This window comes from Salmo trutta, chromosome 2 (assembly GCF_901001165.1).
Source record: "Salmo trutta chromosome 2, fSalTru1.1, whole genome shotgun sequence".
Taxonomy (NCBI): Eukaryota; Metazoa; Chordata; class Actinopteri; order Salmoniformes; family Salmonidae; genus Salmo; species Salmo trutta.
In genome coordinates, this window is record NC_042958.1 from 10,724,302 (window position 1) to 10,749,189 (window position 24,888).

Below are 24,888 nucleotides of genomic sequence, written 5' to 3' on the forward strand. Positions count from 1 at the left end.
CAAGGATGTAAGGAAAGCATAATATGGAAGAGGCGGACATGGGTGATATGAACATACTCATGTGACACACACACACACACACACACACACACACACACACACACACACAGGGTGATGTTCTGTGCATCGGTTAGTTTGAGGCACTTGTTGGCTCGTAACACCTCATTCACTGCAGCTGTTATTGCCACGACAGTGATGAAGCTTGAATTTGGGAGAAAAAAAACAAGACACCATTACTTTTGAGGGAAGAACTTTTGATATTTCATTGGAGTACCCTGAAAAATCCATTCCACAGAGGTTTTGCTGTGAGAACACTGAGGCTTGCTTTATTTTCTTGCATTTCCAACCTTCAAAGCCTTGAATGTCCAATGCAGCTGTTTTTCCCCCTCAATATCAAATCATTTCTGGCCAACAATGAAGTACCTTATTGAAAAAGTTTCATTAAAATGACCAAAGCCATTAAAATGGACAAGCAAGAATTTTGCTAGGACTGTCTGGGAGTGGTCTGAGAGCGGGTTCTAATTGGAGGAGCTTAACGGGAGGGATATGTAACCTGAAAACGAGCCGTTACTGGTCTATAAAGTCTAGTGATGTCACCAGACAAAACAGAACTCCACCCATGCAACACCTGTTGATTAGAAAGACCTGTGTAAATTGTATTTTTTCCCAACCAGACAGTATCAGGAAATAAGACACTGGGTACAGACACCTTCCTAATATTGAGTTGCAACTCCGGGAGCCACTTTCAAAAATGCAAAAAGGGTAACCAGGGTTATTAGTGCTCAAAAAGGACAGACAGGTTTGGAATGCCCAGTACGACGTGATGAGAACTCGTCTTGATTTTTAAATATACATCATTTAAATGACTGATGGCTTTCGCTCTTATCTGATATTGATTACATAAAAAAAATCCAGAGGTGCTCCATTGGAATGTATTTGCAAACACAACTATCTTCCCCCGGCATTTTCCTGCTTACTTCACATTACCACACGTGATTATGTTAGACCGCAATTTATTGTGGATGTAGCACGTTCATTATCACATAGACGTCATGTCATGATGTGCACGTTCATTATCACATAGACGTCATGTCATGATGTGTATGCTACAATAAAAAATATGAGCAGCTGGAAAGGCCATGATCAGATTTTTCAAATGTGGTGCATTCAATCCATGTTGTTAAAAACAGAGTGGGGGGGGGGGGGGCTACTTGTTGACATGGCTCTATCAGTCAGAGCTGGAGGTTGTGATGCACTGTAAAAACTAAGGAGGCTTGCTGGCAGCAGAGCCAGATTACACCCGCGCTTCAGGACATAATTGATGCCCTTAGCCAGCGATGTACAGCATTAGGCCAGTTGATCTCATTTTTCTACCCCCTTCTCTCACAGTGATTGGACATAACCATCCATGAAATGCCCATTTCCATCAGTATAGCATGTGGTGGACCATCCGTGATGTTGGGCCACTGGGCCCTTTCCGTGTCTTTTGGGGCCCTCACAATCCAGGGCTGTTTTCAGGGCGGTTGGAAAAAGGAGGGATATAGTCGTTATCAAATTGATTCCGTGATACAGGCACAACAGAGAATAGAAAGACAACAGCCAGTGGTATACAGAGCTCAAATAAGGGAACGAGGCAAATCACTGACAATTAGTGGTCAACGGTGCAGATGAAAACACCCCCAGCAAATAGAGCTCCAAAATGTGTGTAAACACAACTCATTTCTAACATATTAATGTCTGGAATGTCGAGAACAAAAAAGAAACAGTAAACCCATGTATTCAACCCCAGATGCTGGCCATGTATTCAACCCCAGATGCTGGCCATGTATTCAACCCCAGATGCTGGCCATGTATTCAACCCCAGATGCTGGCCATGTTTGCCATGACAAAATACAACTTTGTATACAACTTTGTCAAAGAACAACAAAATGCATTATCGTTTACCAGCCATGCATATTTGACAAAATGTCAGGAGACCTTGAAAATCAGAACTACTAACACTGACGGAGCCCATTTGATTGACAGAAGGATTATCCCAGATATGCAACATTCTGGAGGCATGCATTTTGAAAGATGTATAGAACCATGAATTGTACTGACAAAATGTATGCATGCATGCGTCACTAAGTCACATTGGATAAAAGTGCCGGCTAAATTGCATACATATACACACAAAAAGTATGTGGACACCTGCTTGTCGAACATCTCATTCCAAAATCATGGGCATTAATATGGAGTTGGTCCCGCCTCTGCTGCTATAACAGCCGCCACTCTTCTGGGAAGGCTTTCCGCTAGATGGTGGAACATTGCTGCGGGGACTTGCTTTCATTCAGCCACAAGAGCATTACTGAGGTGAGGGCACAGATGTAGGGCGATTATATCTGCGTTCCCATTCATGCAAAAGTTGTTCGATGGGGTTTCAGTTCGGGGCTCTGTGCAAGCCAGTCATGTTTTTTCCCACAGCGATCTTGACAAACCATTTCTGTTTGGACCTCGACTTGTGCACAGGGGCATTGTCATGCTGAAACAGGAAAGGGCCTTCCCCAAACTTGCAAGCACAGAATCTTCTAAAAATGTCGTTCTATGCTGTAGCATGACTTCACTGAAACTAAGGGGCCTAGCCCGAACCATGAAAAACAGCCCCAGACCATTATACCTCCTCCACCAAACTTTACAGTTGACACTATGCATTGGGGCAGGTAGCGTTCTCTTCGCATTCGCCGAACCCAGATTCGTCCGTCGGACTGCCAGATGGTGAAGCGTGATTCATCACTCCAGAGAACGCGTTTCCACTGCTCCAGAGTCCAATGGCGGCCAGCTTTACACCGACTCCAGCCGACACTTGGCATAGCACATGGTGATCTTAGGCTAGTGTGCAGCTGCTCTGCCATGGAAACCCAGCTCATGAAGCTCCCGGCAAACAGTTCTTGTGCTGACGTTGCTTCCAGAGGCAGTTTGGAACTCAGTGATTTTTTTAAATTATAGCCACTTCGAGGCTGAGCCGTTGTTGCTTCTAGACGTTTCCACTTCACAATAACAGCACTTACAGTTGACCGGGGAAGCTCAAGCAGTTCAAGGGTTTTCTTTATTTTTCTATATTATAGAATAATAGTTAATACATCAAAACTATGAAATAACACATATGGAATCATGTAGTAACCAAAGACGTGATAAACAAATCAAAACCTACTTTACATTTGAGATTCTTCAAAGTAGCCACCATTTGCCTTGACGACAGCTTTGCACACTTTTGGCACTCTCAACCAGCTTCACCTGGAATGCTTTTCCAACACTCTTGAAGGAGTTCCCAGATAGGCAACAAACAAGTGCTCAGCATTTCCTTCACTCTGCAGTCCAACTCATCCCAAACCATCTCAAAATGGGTTGTGGTCAGGTGATTGTGGAGGCCAGGTCATCTGATGCAGCACTCCATCACTCTCCTCCTTGGTGAAATAGCCCTTACACAGCCTGGAGGTGTGTTTTGGGTCATTGTCCTGTTGAAAAACAAATGATAGTGGGACTAAGTGCAAACCAGATGGGATGGTGTATCGCTGCAGAATGCTGTGGTAGCCATGCTGGTTAGGTGTGCCTTGAACTCTAAATAAATCAGTGTCACCAGCAAAGCATCCCCACAACATCACACCTCCTCTATGCTTTACGGTGGAAACCACACATGCGGAGATCATCTGTCTCACAAAGACACAGCGGTTGGAACCAAAAATCACAAATTTGGAATCAGACCAAAAGGACAGATTTCCACCGGTCTAACGTCCATTGCCCGTGTTTCTTGGCCTAAGCAAGTCTTCTTATTGGTGTCCTTTAGTAGTGGTTTCTTTGCAGCAATTCAACCATGAAAGCCTGATTCACGCAGTCTGCTTTGAACAGTTGATGTTGAGATGGGTCTATAACTTGAACTCTGTGAAGCATTTATTTGGACTCTAATGAATTTATCCTCTGCACCAGAGGCAACTCTGGGTCTTGTGGCAGTCCTCCTGAGAGCCAGTTTCATCATAGCGCTTGATGGTTTTTGGGATTGCACTTGAAGAAACATTCAAAATTCTTGAAATGTTCAGTATTGACTGACCTTCATGTCTTAAAGTAATGGGCTGTCGTTTCTCTTTGCTCATTTGAGCTGTTCTTGCTATAATATGGACTTGGTATTTTACCAAATATCTTCTGTATACCACCCTTACCTTGTAACACCACAACTGATAAACGCATTAAGAAATTCCACAAATTATCTTTTAACAAGGCACACCTGTTAATTGAAATGCATTCAAGGTGACTACCTCATTTAGCTGGTTGAGAGAATGCCAAGAGTGTGCAAAGCTGTCAAGGCAAAGGGTGGCTATTTGAAGAATCTGAAATATACTGCTCAAAAAAATAAAGGGAACACTTAAACAACACATCCTAGATCTGAATGAAAGAAATAATCTTATTAAATACTTTTTTCTTTACATAGTTGAATGTGCTGACAACAAAATCACACAAAAATAATCAATGGAAATCAAATTTATCAACCCATTGAGGTCTGGATTTGGAGTCACACTCAAAATTAAAGTGGAAAACCACACTACAGGCTGATCCAACTTTGATGTAATGTCCTTAAAACAAGTCAAAATGAGGCTCAGTAGTGTGTGTGGCCTCCACGTGCCTGTATGACCTCCCTACAACGCCTGGGCATGCTCCTGATGAGGTGGCGGATGGTCTCCTGAGGGATCTCCTCCCAGACCTGGACTAAAGCATCCGCCAACTCCTGGACAGTCTGTGGTGCAACGTGGCGTTGGTGGATGGAGCGAGACATGATGTCCCAGATGTGCTCAATTGGATTCAGGTCTGGGGAACGGGCGGGCCAGTCCATAGCATCAATGCCTTCCTCTTGCAGGAACTGCTGACACACTCCAGCCACATGAGGTCTAGCATTGTCTTGCATTAGGAGGAACCCAGGGCCAACCGCACCAGCATATGGTCTCACAAGGGGTCTGAGGATCTCATCTCGGTACCTAATGGCAGTCAGGCTACCTCTGGCGAGCACATGGAGGGCTGTGCGGCCCCCCAAAGAAATGCCACCCCACACCATGACTGACCCACCGCCAAACCGGTCATGCTGGAGGATGTTGCAGGCAGCAGAACGTTCTCCACAGACTGTCACATGTGCTCAGTGTGAACCTGATTTCATCTGTGAAGACCACATGGTGCCAGTGGCGAATATGCCAATCTTGGTGTTCTCTGGCAAATGCCAAATGTCCTGCACGGTGTTGGGCTGTAAGCACAACCCCCACCTGTGGACGTCGGGCCCTCATACCACCCTCATGGAGTCTCTGACCGTGAGCAGACACATGCACATTTGTGGCCTGCTGGAGGTCATTTTGCAGGGCTCTGGCAGTGCTTTTCCTGCTCCTCCTTGCACAAAGGCGGAGGTAGCGGTCCTGCTGCTGGGTTGTTGCCCTCCTACGGCCTCCTCCACGTCTCCTGATGTACTGGCCTGTCTCCTGGTAGCGCCTCCATGCTCTGGACACTACGCTGACAGACACAGCAAACCTTCTTGCCACAGCTCGCATTGATGTGCCATCCTGGATGAGCTGCACTACCTGAGCCACTTGTGTGGGTTGTAGACTCCGTCTCATGCTACCACTAAAGTGAAAGCACCGCCAGCATTCAAAAGTGACCAAAACATCAGCCAGGAAGCATAGGAACTGAGAAGTGGTCTGTGGTCCCCACCTGCAGAACCACTCCTTTATTGGGGGTGTCTTGCTAATTGCCTATAATTTCCACCTGTTGTCTAATACATTTGCACAACAGCATGTGAAATTTATTGTCAATCAGTGTTGCTTCCTAAGTGGACAGTTTGATTTCACAGAAGTGTGATTGACTTGGAGTTACATTGTGTTGTTTAAGTGTTCCCTTTATTTTTTTGAGCAGTGTATATTTTTATTTGTTTAACACTTTTATTACTACAGGATTCCATACGTGTTATTTCATAGTTGATGTCTTCACTATTATTCTACAACATAGAAAATAGTAAAAATAAAGAAAAACCCTTGAATGAGTAGGCGAGTACAAATTTGACTGGTGCTGTACACACATACAGTAGACAATTTATTAGGTACACCATCCCATTCACAAAAATGGCTTGCTATATAAAGCAGGCAGGCATGCGTCGAGGCATTGAGTTACTGTTGGATTGAATGTTAGGATGGTCAAAACAAGTGACCTAATCAACTTTGAGCGTGGTATGATTGTCGGTGCCAGGCGCGCAGGTTCTAGTATCTCAGAAATGGCCGGGCTCCTGGGCTTTTCACATGCGATAGCATCTAGGGTTTACAGAGAATGGTGCAACAAACATAAATAAAAATCCAGTCAGCGGCAGTCCGGTAGGCGAAAACAGCTTTTTGATGAGAGAGGTTGAAGGAGAATAGCAAGAATGGTGCATGCTAACAGGCGGGCCACAAACAGACAAATAACAGCATTTCGGAATGCACAACTTGTCGGTCCTTGTCACGGATGGGCTATTGCAGCAGACGACCACACTGGGTTACACTCCTATTAACTAAAAACAAGAAGCTGCTGCTCAAGTGGGCAGGCGAATACCAACACTGCACAATTGAGGAGAAGAAAAATATTAACTGGTCTGACAAATCCTGGATCCTGTTGCGTCATGCTGATGTCAGAGTCAGGAATTGGCATAAGCATCTCAAGTCCATGGCCCCATCCTGTCTGGTGTCAACTGTGTAATGGTGTGGGGAATGGTTTCCTGGCACACGTTAGGTTCCTTGATACTAACTAAGCTACATTTGAATGCCACAGCATATATGAACATAGAATCCATGCCCCAAAGAATTCAAGCTGTTCTGAAGGTAAAGAGGGGACTGGCCAGGGTACTAGATGTGTGTACCTAATAAACTGGCCACTGAGTGAGTAAACTGCCCTCTTGAAATTGTGGCCCAACCTTCATAATTTTGTCAGATTTGATGGTATTGATGATTTGTTTGTAAAATGTTCAGCCCCAATGTGGAACTCGGTTCTCGTCAGGCCAATAAAACCCAGCACTGGGACCGACTATTAAAACTGATAAGGGTATGAGTAAAACAAAGATGTCCCTGGACCAGTGGTGAGTGGCACACCCCATCTAGGCCTACCTACCTTAAACCTAGAAGCAAAGTGATTGGTGAAACGACTCACAATGGCATCATCCCCAGCTAGGGAGCACACTAGATTGTTGAAATGTACCCCGGTTCATACAAGATGGAGTGATGCAATGTCTTATTCTGATTTGAAGTGGAGAAGACTGCAATCAGTATGATGTCTTCACACTGACAGGACTTAATGCAGTGCTGATGCTGTTTGATAGAACTTGTCAAGTGTTAAGCTCCTGGTTTACTACGGTGCCATCCCATGGAGCCCTGGACTCAACTAGGGAACCCTCTACTGCCCAAATAAATAGGAAGATTTCCACAGAGGATCTCCGTCATCTCGGTTGTCCAAAATAGCATTGGATGTTGCTAGAGCGCAAATAACAAAGCCCTGCGAAGTTCGCAAAGCAGGCCTGTACAACACATCTCTCAACACTGAGGTGGAATCTAAATTTATGAAGCATGAGGGGGACCCCGTCTGGTCCAGACGTCATCGTGTGTGTGAATTCATGGTATTGTGCAGCACTCGATGCAAAACAATGGTTTGAGATCAAGTGAATTGATTACGTAGATAATCATTTTATTGTATAGTGGGCTAAATAATGTGGATGCCTGGTCAAGTAGCATGTCATGTCAAAATAGGTGGTGGTCAAAGTGTACTTGCTATTACTGAGGACCCCGATGTGAACATGTACCCTGGTGTGATATTGCAAATACAGAACAGGAATCCATATCATCAGTGTTTACAAGAGCTGTTGTTAACGCAGTCATTTTCCACTTTTAGAGGCAGATGATGTTTACACGGCACGCTGGGTTGAGAGGGGGGCCAGGGGGCAACAGCATAGACTATGGATGTGTGGCTCTTTATTCTAATATGCGGCGTTTCATGTACGCCTCATGGATGAATAACGTTATCATTAGAGAGGGTTATTTTCCTAATGCGACATAGCCTACTACAATGCCCGTAAGAGAAGCAAAACTGAGGAGATTTAAGACTAATATAAAATGTCAAAACATTCCGCAACATACCTCAGTTTTTTTGATTTATTTTCTCTCTTGTTGAGCACTCCAGGAACGCAGTTTGTGAGTTCAGTCCAATCCGCATGTAACCCGCAACTCCAGCCAGTGGAGAACCTCGAAAACAGCCAGGTCTCCTTTCTGTTGGGACGGTAGCATGTACACTTCTTCTGCCCTGGTCTGCAATCACACGGGACTTCTAGTCTAACATTTTGCACCAGATGCCTGCCAAAAGTGGTTCCGCCAGTTTTCTGTATGTGAAGAAACACTATCACATCTTCACCCTTGATCTCGAAATCAACGGTGCGTTCCAAGTCCCTGACAGGGAAGTAGTACTTTTTCACATAATGGGGATCCGGAGTGGGGAAAATATCCATGTTGTCCTCGGCGAGGTACCCCTGCGGAGACCCGAAGTTCATCACCCCAGGAGCCACGAACTGATATAGAATCAGCATGAAGAAGACGGATCCGACGACGATCAACAAAAATTTGCTGGTCCTCTCAACCATGTTCCCTCCAGTGCCGTTCATTTGTTACCATCTCCCAGATAACCGAAATGGGGGTACTTGGTACCTGAGCGTTGCGCTTTTCGTTTGTCCCTCCATAGACAGTGGGTTTGAGCTCGTCAGAGGACCGCGAAGCAATGAGAGGTCGGGCATGGATACATTGTATCGCTCCCGCTTTCACCTAGCAAAACTCAATCCGAGTTGGCAAAAATCCAAAACTGCAGATCACAATCGACGTTGAACCCTACACCAATAGTCACAGCACTCTCGGCTCGCGCAGAAGCACTGTTCGCATTTTAACAAAGTAAGCTGCGTTGGAAGTGTCTGCCCTCTCTGCACCGTGTTTCTGTTACTGTTGGACCAGCATGCACAGCGACACCCACTTCTCAACACACATTTGCACATATTCACGTAGGCTACATTTAACACACACGCGAGAAAAGAAAAGCTACGGATAGGCCTACACATTTATTTATTGGTTTGGATTACAACGCCCACAGTGGAATTATTTATCTACAAAACATTTATGAGATGAACAATTCTGAGATGAATTAACAACATATTTTAGGCCATATAGTATCTACAATGTTTTTTTAATGCGAGACTCATTTATCCCAGGGATACAATTAAAATATGTAAATATAATTGAAAAAACAAGCATTTGTAGGTGTAATATCAGTGAAACAGTTTATGGTGGAAAACATCAGTGGCGTAAAGTACTAAAGTAAAAATACTTTAAAGTACTATTTACAGTAAGTTGTTTTTGGGGGTATCTGTACTTTACTTTACTATTTACATTTGTGACAACTTTTACTTTTACTTCACTACATTCATAAAGAAAATAATGTACTGTACTTTTTACTTCATACAATTTCTTTGACACCCAAAAGTACCTGTTACATGTTGAATGCTTAGCAGGATATAAACATTTTAAAATTCACACACTTATCAAGAGAACATCCCTAGTCATCTCTACTGCCTCTGATCTGGCAAAATCACTAAACACAAATGCTTCATTTATAAATGATATCTGAGTGTTGGAGAGTACCCCTGGCTATCCATAAATAGAATAAAAACAACAAAATTGTGCCATCTAGTTTGCTTAGCATAAGGATTTTTTAAAATTATTTATAAATTTTACTTTTGATACTTAAGTATATTTTAGCAATTACATGTACTTTTGATACATAAGTATATTTAAAACCTAATACCTTTAGACTTTTACTCAATTAGTATTTTACTGGGTGACTTTCATTTTTACTTAAGTCATTTTCTATTAAGGTATCTTTACTTTTGGAAGCAAGTATGAAAAATGGGTACTTTTTCCACCACTGGAAAATATTTAGTGGTGGCATTTATGGCCAAATTTCATGTCTTTGCGTGAATTAATATATCTTGTGTACTTTTATCCCCAAAATTGCCCCTTCAGTTTCAACAGGCATGGTGCCTCTGGTGGAAAAGGTTAAACAACATCTAATTCATACTACAATGCAGTCATTTCCCCCTGAAATTATAGCATCACACATAATCAAATGTCATGTTAGCAATAATCAAAATATTTTTTATATAATGACTTCAGATAATGATTGAACCAAAATGAGAATAATGATTATCATTACAGTAGGAGCATGTTAACCAGAAGATCAAACTTTGGAAATGTCTGGTATGTAAGGCTGTGTTTACAAAGGCAGGCCAAATCTGATATTCTCTTCACTAATTGGTATTTTGACCAATCACATCAGATCTTTTCACATCAGATATTTTTCAGAGCTGATCTGATTGGTCAAAAGACCAATTATTGAAAAAAAGATCAGAATTGGGCTGCCTGTCTAAATGCAGCCACGGCGTTTTACTGGAGTGTATTAGTCTTTGTTTACACAGTCAGCCCAATTCTTCACTAATTGCATCTTTTGACCAATCAGATCAGCTCTTCTGTCAATAAATGGGAAAAAGAGCAGAATTAGGTTGCCTGTGTAAACATAGCCTTAGTAGGGGGCAACTGTTTTTACCTCAAAGACATTTAAAACAGCATATTGCTCACACAATATTATACATAGCCCTGGCCGTCATGATGATGCAGTTCTTATGAAACAAGAATGTAACACATCCATACATAGTGTGTAGATTGTCCAGAATAGGCCTATAGTATTCGTATGTATTATATATAATTCAAATGCAAATTGCTACATATTATTGATGTGATATGGATTACATTTGTTCTAGAGGTGAAAGCCTGGTTGAGGCTACATTTGTTCAAATGTCGGTACTCTAGTTATGATTATGGTTTGGGTATGTAGCCTACAGAAAAGTTAATGGTCATACACACATCCTTAAAAACTTAGGTGCTGGGCTAATAAAGAATACCAGTAAAGAACAGGAAGGCCCTCACACTGTTTACCCTCGCTCCCAAATTCACTGCTTTATTGTCAACGTTTCGATCCGAACCGGATCTTTGTCAGTTAAAAAACGGGAATGTAGCCTATCATAGAAAATAAATATATATATACTTTTGGCCCAGATATATGGCATAATGATACCTGTTTCCTTACCCAGATGGTTTATGTGTACACTACTTGAAATGGCTATGCATCAGACACTTAATCAAAACATGATTATTTTCTTCTATGTAGGCAGTTTTTGTTTTACCATATGCTAAACGCAGGCCTTTATGCAGACCATGAACCATAGAAACGGCTGGTGGCAGACCGTGTGTAGCATGATCACATCAGTGCCATGACAATATGCAACACACTCATCTATCAGGGAAATCAGCTGAAATCTACAACATAATCTCTGTGATTGAGTGCTGCTGCTCCATTAGGAACATGCACTATCTCTTCTGTACCGGCGCTGTAAGAGTACTTGTGTGTAGGCATCGATTCATGCTTTCACCCCATTTGTTTAACTGTCACCAGTGGGAAGCTTGACCCTGATCCCTTTTAACACACACAGTGATGGTTATTTGGCGGCTTGAAACGCACTAAGAGGTGGCATTATAGCTCTTCTCATGTTGAAGAATGCAAATAAATGATGTTTATACAATGATGCCTTCATATGTCGTGCCTGAACCCAGCGCCTATTTGTTCCCAGAACGGCAGCCCACACATTCACACTTATCATTTATTATCAGATTGTGTTTCACCGCATGTGTAATTGAACTATGCAAATCTATTGGTGCATATCTGGATTGCATTACGTGTAAGAGGAAGCCATGTACCTCACTGTGCTGCAGTATTACAACTCTTCCAGAGCCATACATGCATATGTATCTGAACTCCTGACTTTTATGCAAATATGATATCTTACAACTCTTTGGTGCAGGGAGAGCCTCAAGTACAGTTTGGTTTAAATCATTTTGTGTGTTAGTAGTTGAATGTCACAGGTCAATATCAAACCTCATATGCCCTGATCTCTGACTTCTCAGATTATTTGGGTACTTTTCTTACAATCTATGGCTGCTTAAGTGATCATATTAATAATAGCCTGCCGAAAATGAATTGTTCACCTCAAGTAGCCTATTGGGAAAGTGGCATTGCACTGTATCCATGGATACATGTAAGAATACACATTAAATAGACCATATTCAAGGTGAATGAACAAATAGAATGAACAAATACCAACCTGACTCATGAAAAAATACCATCATTAAAATATAAAAGTTATGTGACAAGAGCAGATTCATATCTTCCAAGAGGAGTTATATCGATTTTGAACACTACATGAGGATTTATAATCTGGAGAAAGGAAATAGCTGTTAATTGAAAGACCAGGCCCAGTGTGAAACTGGACTGACTAATATCCAGGGATCACGTCCCTATCTCCAATGTGCAAATTGAATTTCCTGACTGCTGGGAAACTTTTCTTTTTAGACTGTGATATTTAAAGTTTCTTTAAAGGGCAAGCGTAAGAGTAGACTAGCGTAAGAGTGAGAATTGGAGTTGATGATAATTGATTATCATTGATTAGTAGCCTAATGCCTGGCATGTGTCTATAAATTCCTGTGTGTTACGTGAACTGATTTAGATGGTGGTTGCTTAAAGATAATAAAATCACATTTTATATAGCTCATGTTGCCTCTGGCTAGTCTTAACTTTCATTATATTCTCCAAACCCTCCAAACAGCAAACTACACTATAGTATTCATTACAACGGAATCAATTTAAAACAGTATTTCATTATTTACCCAGTAGCATATAACCTGTGTCTGTGTTGGTCTGTGAGATACGCTGGCACAGTGAGTGTAGCAGTGAGGAGGAAGACAAGAATAGTATGTTTTTTCTGCCCAAGGTGAGAGGGCTTTAATTTTTAAAGGGAGAATAAACTGGCGCCAAATATTACAAAAATAATAAACAGGACAAAGAGCAACATACTGTAAGTCAGAGCACTCACCTAACCCAGGCCTCAGTAATGCCTGATAGCAGTTAGCACGAGCAGCATAATGTACACACGGGTTGACTCCTTTCTCACAGTCAGGTAGATCCTTCCGTTTTTAGGGCAAAGTAGGCCTGCTTCTGGAAACAGACATTTTACTTGTTTGGCTGAATTGAATCTCTATCAAACACAGCTAGCCATGGAATTTTATTTAAAAAAAAAAAAACATGTTTATTGTACTCAGTAAATGTATAGAAATAAAAGCCAAGATTTGACTACTAAACACATCTTTCACTGATAATGAGTAGGTCAGTCAGTTGAAATACTGCATACAAACAGGAGCTTATTGCTAATGAATGACAATTGGTGCAAATGACCTCGTCGCACAGAACTGTCCTCAGTTAGTGCATTGGTGGACTGTTTTGACAATAACCTTAGCTATTTGCCTGTAGGGATTGAAGGAAGTGGAGCATGTTAGCTAGTGGCTTAAGTTCCTATAATGTGCAAGGACAAAGCACTCAGCCTAGCCTTCTCCAACCCCTCTGTAATTGCATTTAATTAGTTCTCTTGTTGACCAAAGGTCTATAGTCAGCTTCCTTGAGGGAGAGGAGACGTACAATAAATCAAGGAAAGGCTAAAAAAAAGGCTCTCAAACTGCACTGGAAGGGCATGGAGCAATACCTCATAATATGTGGTGTCCAGTTGTTTTGGAATGATTTAAGGTACTACTGTTGCAGAAGTAGCCCTGCTTTTTGCACACACACATAGCCCAGGTTCTAGAACCTCACATGCACATAGCCCAGGTTTTAGAACCTCACATGCACATAGCCCAGGTTCTAGAATGTCACATGCACATAGCCCAGGTTCTAGAACCTCACATGAACATTAACCTGGGCTATGTGGTTGTGTGAGTGTGTGTGTGTGTGTGTGTGTGTGTGTGTGTGTGTGTGTGTGTGTGTGTGTGTGTGTGTGTGTGTGTGTGTGTGTGTGTGTGTGTGTGTGTGTGTGTGTGTGTGTGTGTGTGTGCATGGCTACCTCTGAAACATACAGTATAACATCTACCCACCATGTGACTTAATTCCCAACCTGTGCCTGTATGGCGACACTTTTCCACTTACGAAGGAATATCCATAATCGATAGACCATTCTGATTGGGAATGCATTGTTTGCACCTCTGAACTGTATACTTACTGTTATTAACTGTATACATGACAGCAAGCTCTGTAGGGCTAACACACACTTAGACACCAGAGGAGGCTGGTGGGAGGAGCTATAGGAGGATGGGTTCATTGTAATGGCTGGAATGGAATAGTTGGAACGGTATAAAACACACCATACATTTGGAAACCACGTTTGACTCCGTTCCATGTATTCCATTCCAGCCATAACAATGAGCCTGTCCTCCTATTGCTCCTCCCACCAGCCTTTTTGCATTTTGGGGCCACTAGTCCACAGCTCACACTGAATGGAACGTTTTATAAAAGCCAACTAGCTATGTGTAACAGGGTCGATGTGTCCTAATTAGAAGAATTACGGTAGTCATGTGAAATTTGTATGCTTTCCTATTGGTCCGTTTGAATGAATCTATTGTAGGCTCTGATTGGTAGCAGGAGTAACTTGCTGGAGAGGGAAAGATACAGACAGAGAGGCTGCTGTCTTCAAGAACCACACCTGCTTTTCCTGTTTGAACCAAACTTCAGCTACAGTTGACAATCTTCTGGATTGGTTAGAGCAAATACTTCATTGTGTTACACACGCCTGATTCACGAACAGTCACCTAATAGGGAATAGTTAGCATTTTTGTAATCCATATCCATTCCTGCAATATTCAGAAGGGTGAAGCCACATCACACAGCAAAGTGAGAAATGCCTCATTGGAATTTGGCAGCTTTGAAGCGTGATTGACAAGGGAGTGCTAATCTCCTTTTAATCAGTATGTTAAGCCAATCAGTGAAGGTCTTATTTCAACATAATTCCATCCATTTCCACTGTCGCAGACCGGTGTAGCCCCAAGACTATCGTATTAACAAGACCTGAAGAACTGTAATATCCTATGTTTCTCTGAGTTGTGTCTGAACAAGGACATGGATAATATACAGTTGAAGTCGGAAGTTTACATACACCTTAGCCAAATACATTTAAACTCAGTTTTTACAATTCCTGACATTTAATCCTAGTAAAAAGTCCCTGTCTTAGGTCAGTTAGGATCACACCTTTATTTTAAGAATGTGAAATGTCAGAATAATAGTAGAGAGAATGATTTATTTCAGCTTTTATTTCTTTCATCACATTCCCAGAGGGTCAGACGTTTAAATACACTCAATTAGTATTTGGTAGCATTGCCTTAAAATTGTTTAACTTGGTTCAAATGTTTCAGGTAGCCTTCCACAAGCTTCCCACAATAAATTGGGTGAATTTTGGCCCATTCTTCCTGACAGAGCTGGTGTAACTGAGTCAGGTTCGTAGGCCTCCTTGCTCGCACACGCTTTTTCAGTTCTGCCCACACATTTTCTATAGGATTAAGGTCAGGGCTTTGTGATGGCCACTCCAATACCTTGACTTTGTTGTCTTTAAGCGATCTTGCCACAACTTTGGAAGTTTGATTGGGGTCATTGTCCATTTGGAAGACCCATTTGCCACCAAGCTTTAACTTCCTGACTGATGTCTTGAGATGTTGCTTCAATATATCCATGTAATTTTCCTTCCGCATGATGCCATCTATTTTATGAAGTGCACCAGTCTCTCCTTCAGCAAAGCATCCCCACAACATGATGCTGCCACCCCCGTGCTTCATGGTTGGGATGGTGTTCTTCGGCTTGCAAGCCTCCCCCTTTTTCCTCCAAACATAACGATGGTCATTATGGCCAAACAGTTTATTTTTGTTTCATCAGACCAGAGAACGTTTGATCTTTGTCCCCATGTGTAGTTGCAAACCGTAGTCTGGCTTTTTTATGGCGGTTTTGGAGTAGTGGCTTCTTCCTTGCTGAGCGGCCTTTCAGGTTATATCGATATGGGACTTGTTTTACTGTGGATATAGATACTTTTGTGCATGTTTCCTCCAGCATCTTCACAAGGTCCTTTGCTGTTGATCTGGGATTGATTTGCACTTTTTGCACCAAAGTACATTCATCTCTAGGAGACAGAACGCGTCTCCTTCCTGAGCGGTATGATGGCTGCGTGGTCCCATGGTGTTTATACTTGCTTACTATTGTTTGTACAGATGAACGTGGTACCTTCAGGTGTTTGGACATTGCTCCCACGGATGAACCAGACTTGTGGAGGTCTACATTTGTTTCTGAGGTCTTGGCTGATTTCTTTTGATTTTCCCATGATGTCAAGCAAAGAGGCACTGAGTTTGAAGGTAGGCCTTGAAATACATCCACAGGTACACCTCCAATTGACTCAAATGGTGTCAATTAGCCTATCAGAAGCTTCTAAAGCCATGACATCATTTTTTGGAATTTTCCAAGCTGTTTAAAGGCAGGGTCAACTTAGTGTCTTTTAAATTCTGACCCATTGGAATTGTGATACAGTGAATTATAAGTGGAATAATCTGTCTGTAATCTATTGTTGGAAAAATTACTTGTGTCATGCACAAAGTAGATGTCCTAACCAACTTGCCAAAACTATAGTTTGTTAAGGAGACATTTGTGGAGTGGTTGAAAATGAGTTTTAATGACTCTAACCTAAGTGTATCTATACTTCTGACTTCAACCGTACATCTAGCTGGTTTTTCTATGCAATATCAAGACTGAACGGCAGCGTCGGGTAAGGTTAAAGTGGGAGATGTGTGTGTCTTTGTTATCAACAGCTGGTGTGAGATTTCTCAATGTTTTGCTCACCCGACTTAGAATATCTCATGATAAGCTGCAGACCATACAATTTACGAAGGGAGTTTCATCTATATTTTTCTATTTACCACCACAAACCAATGCTGGCACTAAGACCAAACTCAATGAGCTGTATAGGGCCATATGCAAACAAGAAAATGCACATCCAGAGATTTTATTGCAGGGAAACTGGAATCCGTCATACGTCATTTTTACCAGCATGTCATCTGTGCAACTAAAGGCTGAAAAACTCTAGATCAACTTAAATCCACACACAGAAAAGCATACAATGTTCTCCCTCACCCTCACCTTTGGCAGATCTGACCATGACTCTATCTTCCTGATTGCTGATTACAAGCAAAAAATCTAAAAAAGTACCAGTGACACGCTCAATACGAAAGTGGTCCGATGAAGCGGATGCTAAGCTACACGACTGTTTTGCGAGCACAGGCTGGAATATGTTCTGGAATTCTTCCGATGGCACTGAGGAGTACGCCACATCAGTCACTGGCTTCGTCAATAAGTGCATCGATGAAGTCGTCCCCACAGTGACTGTACTTACATAACCCAACCAGAAGCCATGGATTACAGGCAACGTCCGCACTGAGCTAAAGGGCAGAGCTGCCACTTTCAAGGAACAGGACTCTAACCCAGAAGCTTATAAGAAATCACGCTATACCCTCCGCCGAACCATCAAACAGGCAAACCGGCAACACAGGACTAAGATTGAATCATACTACACCGGTTCTGACACTCTTCGGATGTGGCAGGGCTTGACAGATTACAAAGGGAAGCACAGCCGAGAGCTGCCCAGTGACACGAGCCTACCAGACGAGCTAAATTAGTTCTATGCTCGCTTCAAGGCAAGTAATACTGAAATATGCATGAGAGCACCAGCTGTTCCGGATGACTGTGTGATCATGCTTTCCACAGCCGATGGGAGTAAGACCTTAAAACAGGTCAACATTCACAAGGTCGCAGTGCCAGATGGATTACCAAGACGTGTACTCTGAGCATGCGCTGACCAACTGGCAAGTGTCTTCACTGACATTTTCAACCTCTCCCTGTCTGAGTCGGTAATACCAAAATGTTTCAAGCAGACCACCATAGTCCCTGTGCCCAAGAACATTAAGGTAACTTGCCTAAATGACTACCGACCCGTAGCACTCACGTCTGTAGCCATGAAGTGCTTTGAAAGGCTGGTCATGGCTCACATCAACCACATTATCCCAAAAACCCTAGACGCACTCCAATTTGCATACCGTTGCAACAGATCAACAGATGATGCAATCTCTATTGCAGTGGTTCCCAAACTTTTTATGGTCCCGTACCCCTTCAAACATTCAACCACCACTTGTGTTCCCCCTCTAGCACCAAGGTCAGCGCACTCTCAAATGTTGTTTTTTGCCATCATTGTAAGCCTGCCACACACACACACTATACGATACATTTATTAAACATAAGAATGAGTGTGAATCTTTGTCACAACCCGGCTCATGTGAAGTGAAAAAGAGCTCTTATAGGACCAGGGAACAAATAATAATATAATAATAATCAATAATTTTGCTCTTTATTTAACCATCTTACATATAAAACCTTATTTGTTCATCGGAAATTGTGAATAACTCACCACAGGTTAATCAGAAAGGTATGCCTGAAAGGAAGCACATAACTCTGCAATGTTGGGTTGTATTGGAGAGTGTCTCAGTCTTAAATCATTTTCCACACACAGTCTGTGCCTGTATTTTGTTTTCATGCTAGTGAGAGCCGAGAATCCATTCTCACATAGGTACGTGGTTGCAAAGGGCATCAGTGTTTTAACAGCGCGATTTGCCAAGGCAGGGTACTCTGAGCGCAGCCCTATCCAGAAATCTGGCAGTGGCTTCTGATTTAAATTACATTTTCACAGAACCACTTGTTGCAATTTCGACGAGCCTCTCTTGTTCAGATATCGTAAGTGGACTGGAGGCAGGGCAAGAAAGGGATAACGAATCCAGTTGTTTGTGTCATCCGTTTCGGGAAAATACCTGCGTAATTGCGCACCCAACTCACTCAGGTGCTTCGCTATATCACATTTGACATTGTCCGTAAGCTTGAGTTCATTTGCGCACAAAAAATTACAATGATGGAAAGACCTGTGTGTTGTCCTTGTTAATGCAGACAGAGAAGAGCTCCAACATCTTAATCACAGCCTCAATTTTGTCCCGCACATTGAGTATAGTTGCAGAGAGACCCTGTAATCCTAGATTCAGATCATTCAGGCGATAAAAAACATCACCCAGATAGGCCAGTCGTGTGAGAAACTCGTCGTCATGCAAGCGGTCAGACAAGTGAAAATCATGGTCTGTAAAGAAAACTAAGCTCGCCTCTCAATTAAAAAAAAACATGTCAATACTTTGCCCCTTGATAACAAGCGCACTTCTGTATGTTGTAAAAGCGTTACATGGTCGCTGCCCGTATCATTGCATAGTGCAGAAAATACACAAGAGTTCAGGGGCCTTGCTTTAATAAAGTTAACCATTTTCACTGTAGTGTCCAAAACGTCTTTCAAGCTGTCAGGCATTCCCTTGGAAGCAAGTGTAATGCGTGTATATGGGAGACGAAGTCCAGTGCAGGAGAGCGGAGTATAATAAACAGGCGCAATTTAGTACCGGTTACCAACTGACAGCACATAACACATACTGTACAAGTGCCAAAAAACACAGTCTATAACAAAAGTGCAACGCCTGACAATCATCCATGTAACAAATAACAATAACTAATAAATACAACATGGGGAACAGAGGGTTAAATAATAAACAAGTGATTGGTGAGTGAAGCCAGGTGTGATAAGACAAAGACAGAACAAATGGAAAATGAAAAGTGGATCGGAGGTGGCTAGAAATCCGGTGACATCGACCGCTGAACGCCGCCCGAACAAGGAGAGGGACCGACTTCGGCGGAAGTCGTGACAGCAAGAGCCTCTCAGTGGATGCTGCAGTGTACGCAAGTGGCATTGGAAGCAACTGCTTGCATGCACATTACCACTCCACTATGTCTCCCTGTCATGGCTTTTCTGCCATCAGTACAGATACCAGCATGAGCAGCAGCTACGTTTGGCTACCTATGGACCTTTAGTGGAATTCCCACGAGAGAGTAAGAGTTAATGCGATTGGATGTTAATTATTTGACTAGGCTACGTGTATTTGACATTGTGTTGTTATTTCGCTGAACAATAGATGGAATCCTTTATTTTTGGCAGTGAAACAAGGCTACTCAGGTGAGAAAAAAACCTCACCCAAATGTATAGCCCTGTTGGGCAATATAAATGGACTGTTTTAAAATGTGAATCACATTTTCATTTGACGTACCCCCGACGGCATTGCATGTACCCCTGTAGTCATTTTAACCCCAGTTTGTTTATACCTGCTGTATTGCACTCCACACTGCCCTATCACACCTGGACAAAAGGAACACCTATGTGAGAATGCTATTCATTGACTACAGCTCAGTGTTCAACACCATAGTGCCCTCAAAGCTCATCACTAAGCTAAGGACCCTGGGACTAAACACCTCCCTCTGCAACTGTATCCTGGACTACCTGACAGGCCGCCCCCAGGTGGTAAGGGTAAGTAACAACACATCCGTAATGCTGATCCTTAACACTGGGGCCCCTCAGGGGTGCATGCTCAGTCCCCTCCTGCACTTCCTGTTCACTCATGACTGCATGGCCAAGCACGACTCCAACACCATCATTCAATTTGCCGATGACACAACAGTGGTAGGCCTGGTCACCAACAACGACGAGACAGCATATAAGGAGGAGGTCAGAGACCTGACCGTGTGGTGCCAGGATAACAACCTCTCCTTAAACGTGATCAAGACAAAGGAAATGATTGTGGACTACAGGAAAAGGAGGACCGAGCACGCCCCCATTCTCATCGACGGGGCTGTAGTGGAGAAGGTTGAGAGCTTCAAGTTCCTTGGTGTCCACATCACCAACAAACTAACATGGTCCAAGCACACCAAGACAGTCGTGAAGAGGGCACGACAAAACATTCTCCCCCTCCAGAGACTGAAAAGATTTGGCATGGGTCCTCAAATCCTTAAATGTTCATCAGCTGCGCCATCGAGAGCATTCTGACTGGTTGCATCACTGCCTGGTATGGCAACTGCTCGGCCTCTGACCGCAAGACACTACAGAGAGTAGTGTGTACGGCCCAGTACATCACTTGGGCCAAGCTTCCTGCATCCAGGACCTCTATTCCAGGCGGTGTGAGAGGAAGGCACAAAAAATTGTCAAAGACTCTAGCCACCATAGTCATAGACTGTTGTCTCTGCTACCGCATGGAAGCAGTACCGGAGTGCCAAATCTAGGTCCAAGAGGTTTCTAAACAGCTTCTACCCCCAAGCGATAAGACTCCTGAACATCTAATCAAATGGCTACCCAAACTGCTAGCTGCTCTCTGTTATTATCGTTGCATAAGTCACTTTAATAACTCAACCCACATGTATATATTACCTCGACTAACCGGTGCCCCCGCACATTGACTCTGTACCGGTACCCCCTGTATATAGCCTTGCTATTGTTAATTTACTGCTCCTCTTTAATTATTTGTTCCTTTTTATTTTGGTGGGTATTTTTCTTAAAACTGCATTGTTGGTTAAGGGCTTGTGAGTAAGCGTTTCATGGTAAGGTCTACACCTGTTGTATCCGGCTCATGTGACAAATAACATTTGATTTGATTTGTTCATTGACTATAGCTCAGCGTTCAACACCATAGTCCCCTCCAAGCTCGGCATGAAGCTCAGGACCCTGGGACTGAACACCTCCCTCTGTAACTGGATCTTGGACATGCTGATGGGCCCCAGGTGGTGAGGGTAGGCAACAAGACATCTGCCATGCTGACCCTCAACACAGGGACCCCTCAGGGGTGTGTGCTTATTCCCCTCCTGTACTCCCTGATCACCCACGACTGCATGGAGGTGCACGCCTCCACCATTAATTTTGCTGATGACACAACGGTTGTTGGCCTGATCACCGACGACGACGAGACAGGATATAGGGAGGAGATCAGTGACCTGGCAGTGTAGTGCCAGGACAACAACCTCTCCCTCAACGTCAGCAAGACAAAGGAGCTGATCGTGGACTACGGGAAACAGAGGGCCGAGCACGCCCATGAGGGCCCATGCTGAATCTTTTCAGCCTGCTGAGAGGAGAGGGGTTGTCGTCCCTCCTTCACAACTGTGTTGGTGTGGACGACAAGAGAATTGAAGCTCCCGACCCTCTCCACTACAGCCCTGTCGATGTGTAGTAATTTTCCTCTGTGTCCACACCAACACAGTTGTGAAGAAGGGATGACAACGGCTCTTTCCCCTCAGGAGGCTGAAAAGATTCAGCATGGACCCTCAGATCCTCAGAAAGTGCTAAAGCTGCAGAATTTAGAGCATCTTAACGGGTTGCATCACTGCTTGGTATGGCAACTGCTCGGACTCCGACCGCAAGGCACTACAGAAGGTAGTGTGCACGGCCCAGTACTGGGGCCGAGCTCTGTGCCATCCAGTACCTCTATACCAGGCGGTTTCAGAGGAAGGCTGTTCTCTCTGCTTTCGCACTTCAAGCAGTACTGATGCACCAAGTCTGGAACGAACAGGACCTTGAACAGCTACTACCCCCAAGCCATAAGACTGCTAAATAGTTAGTCCAGGTTGCTATTGGCTAGCTATTTAACTTTCTGCATTGACTCTTTTTTTCACTAACTCTTTTGATTTATAACATACGCTGCTGCTACTGTTTATCATCTATTCTCTTGCCTAGTCACTTTATCCCTACCTATATGTACCCCTGCACATCAACTCGGTACTGGTTCCCCGTGTATATAGTAAAGTTATTGTTATTCATTGTGTATTCCTTATGTAATGATATATTTCGTTTTTCTCTCTGCAGAGAGGAATGGGAGAAACTCTCCAAATACAGATGTGTCAAACCTGTAGCGTCATATCCAACAAGTCTCAAGGCTTTAATCGCTGCCGAAGCTGCTCCAACAAAGTACTGAGTAAAGGTTCTGAATATTTAGGTCAATAAGGTATATCAGTTTTATTTATATATATACACATTTGCAAAAATTTCTAAAAACCTGTTTTCTTTTGTCATTATGGGGTATTGTGTGTAGATTGCTGATGGAAAACATTTACTTAATCCATTTTTAAAAAAGGCTGTAAAAAGTCAAGGGTTCTGAATAATTTCAGAAGGCACTAATATATATTACTCACTCCAATTTCTAGATCTATGAATATAGTTCTAAAAGTGTGCAAGCCTTCATTCAAAACAAAGACAGACACTCCCTTACGAATAAACCTTGTGGTAGATTTGTGCATTTATGAGAACAAGCGTTCCTTGTAAACATGTGAGAATGATGTCAGTCATCCACAGCTGCATTGCTAATTGAATTAGCAGTATGGGAAGCACCACCCAAACCAATGCCATTTCCCCCCTAAGTCACTCTTTGAAGTTTGTCCTAGCTACAGTGTATGTTATTTGGCAGGAAAGTCATTTGGAAACACATTACATTTTTTGTGTGATTTCATTTTGGCACAACATGTTATGTCATGGAGCACATCTGGGACAAACGAATGCTGTATTGAACATTAACATGCCATATTCCCTCTGAGGGATGTGAAACATTGATAATGGCATCACTATGGTGGCTTGAAACTAATCTAGACTGTTCAAAGACGTATACAACATCTAAAGTGAACTTTGAAGGATTGGAACTTTAGTGGTTTATCAGAACTTTGTTTAATGGGTGAACATTTAGGAGAATAAAGATGGTGAGAGTGATCACTTGAAAATTACTATTCTAGAGGTTCTATAAAAAATATTTTGTGATTGTTTGTGAAAAGTGGCACACTTGAATGGACCTAAGGTGTACTTATAGCAGCTTTATCAAGGCAATACAGTTATATTTGTCTCCCGTTGACAAACTATCTCTTTACAACATCATGTACTGTGTCAATGGTTATTGGATTTAGTGTCCAAATAATTACCCAGAAAACACTTGACTCTACATCCTTAGCTGCTTAAAGGAAAAATCCACTCAAAAATTATATCAACTGTATCAACAGCGGACTAATTAAACAAATACCAAAGTATAGTTTTAACACATATGGAATCACATATGGAATCATGTAGTAACTAAAGTATTAAACAAATCAAAATATGTTTTAGATTCTTCAAAGTAGCCACCCTTTACCTTGAAGACAGTTTTGCACACGCTTGGCATTCTCTCAACGAGCTTCACGAGGTAGTCACCTGGAATGCATTTCAATTAACAGGTTAAAGTTAAAAGCTGCCTTGTTAATTTGTGGAATTTCTTTCCTTCTTAATGCGTATGAGCCAATCAGTTGTGTTGTGAGAAGGTAGGGGTGGTATACAGAAGAAAGCCCTATTTGATAAAATACCAAGTCCATATTATGGCAAGAACAGCTCAAATAAGCAAAGAGAAATGACAGTCCATCATTACTTAAAGACATGAAGGTCAGTCAATCCAGAAAATTTCAATAACTTTTAAAGTTTCTTTAAATGCCTAAGTTTCTTTAACCACCACAGGAAGACCCAGAGTTGCCTCTGCTGCAGAGGATACGTTCATTAGAGTTTACTGCACCTCAGATTGCAGCCCAAATAAATGCTTCACAGAGTTCAAGTAACAGACACATCTCAACATCAACTGTTCAGAGGAGACTGAGGGAACCAGGCTTTCATGGTCGTATTGCTGCAAAGAAACTACTACTAAAAGACACCAATAATAAGAAGAGACGTGCTTGGGCCAAGAAACACGAGCAATGGACATTAGACTGGTGGAAACCTGTCCTTTGGTCTGATGAGTCCAAATTTTAGATTTTTGGTTCCAACCTCCGTGTCTTTGTGAGACACAGAGTAGGTGAATGGATGATCTTCGCATGTGTGGTTCCCACTGTGAAGCATGGAGGAGGAGGTGTGATGGTGTGGGGGTGCTTTGCTGGTGACACTGTCAGTGATTTATTTAGAATTCA

General features: G+C 42.6%; 1 protein-coding gene across 1 annotated transcript in view; it reads right to left on the reverse strand.

Annotated features, from left to right (window-relative positions):
* hs6st1b (heparan sulfate 6-O-sulfotransferase 1b) overlaps positions 1-9,050 on the reverse strand; it is a 92,479-nt gene extending 83,429 nt beyond the window's left edge. Inside the window, exon 1 of the mRNA XM_029693710.1 lies at positions 8,163-9,050. Coding sequence (XP_029549570.1) covers positions 8,163-8,680 — 518 coding nt within the window. The 5' untranslated portion in view covers positions 8,681-9,050. The remainder of the gene's footprint in view (positions 1-8,162) is intronic.
* Positions 9,051-24,888: the final 15,838 nt, after the last annotated feature.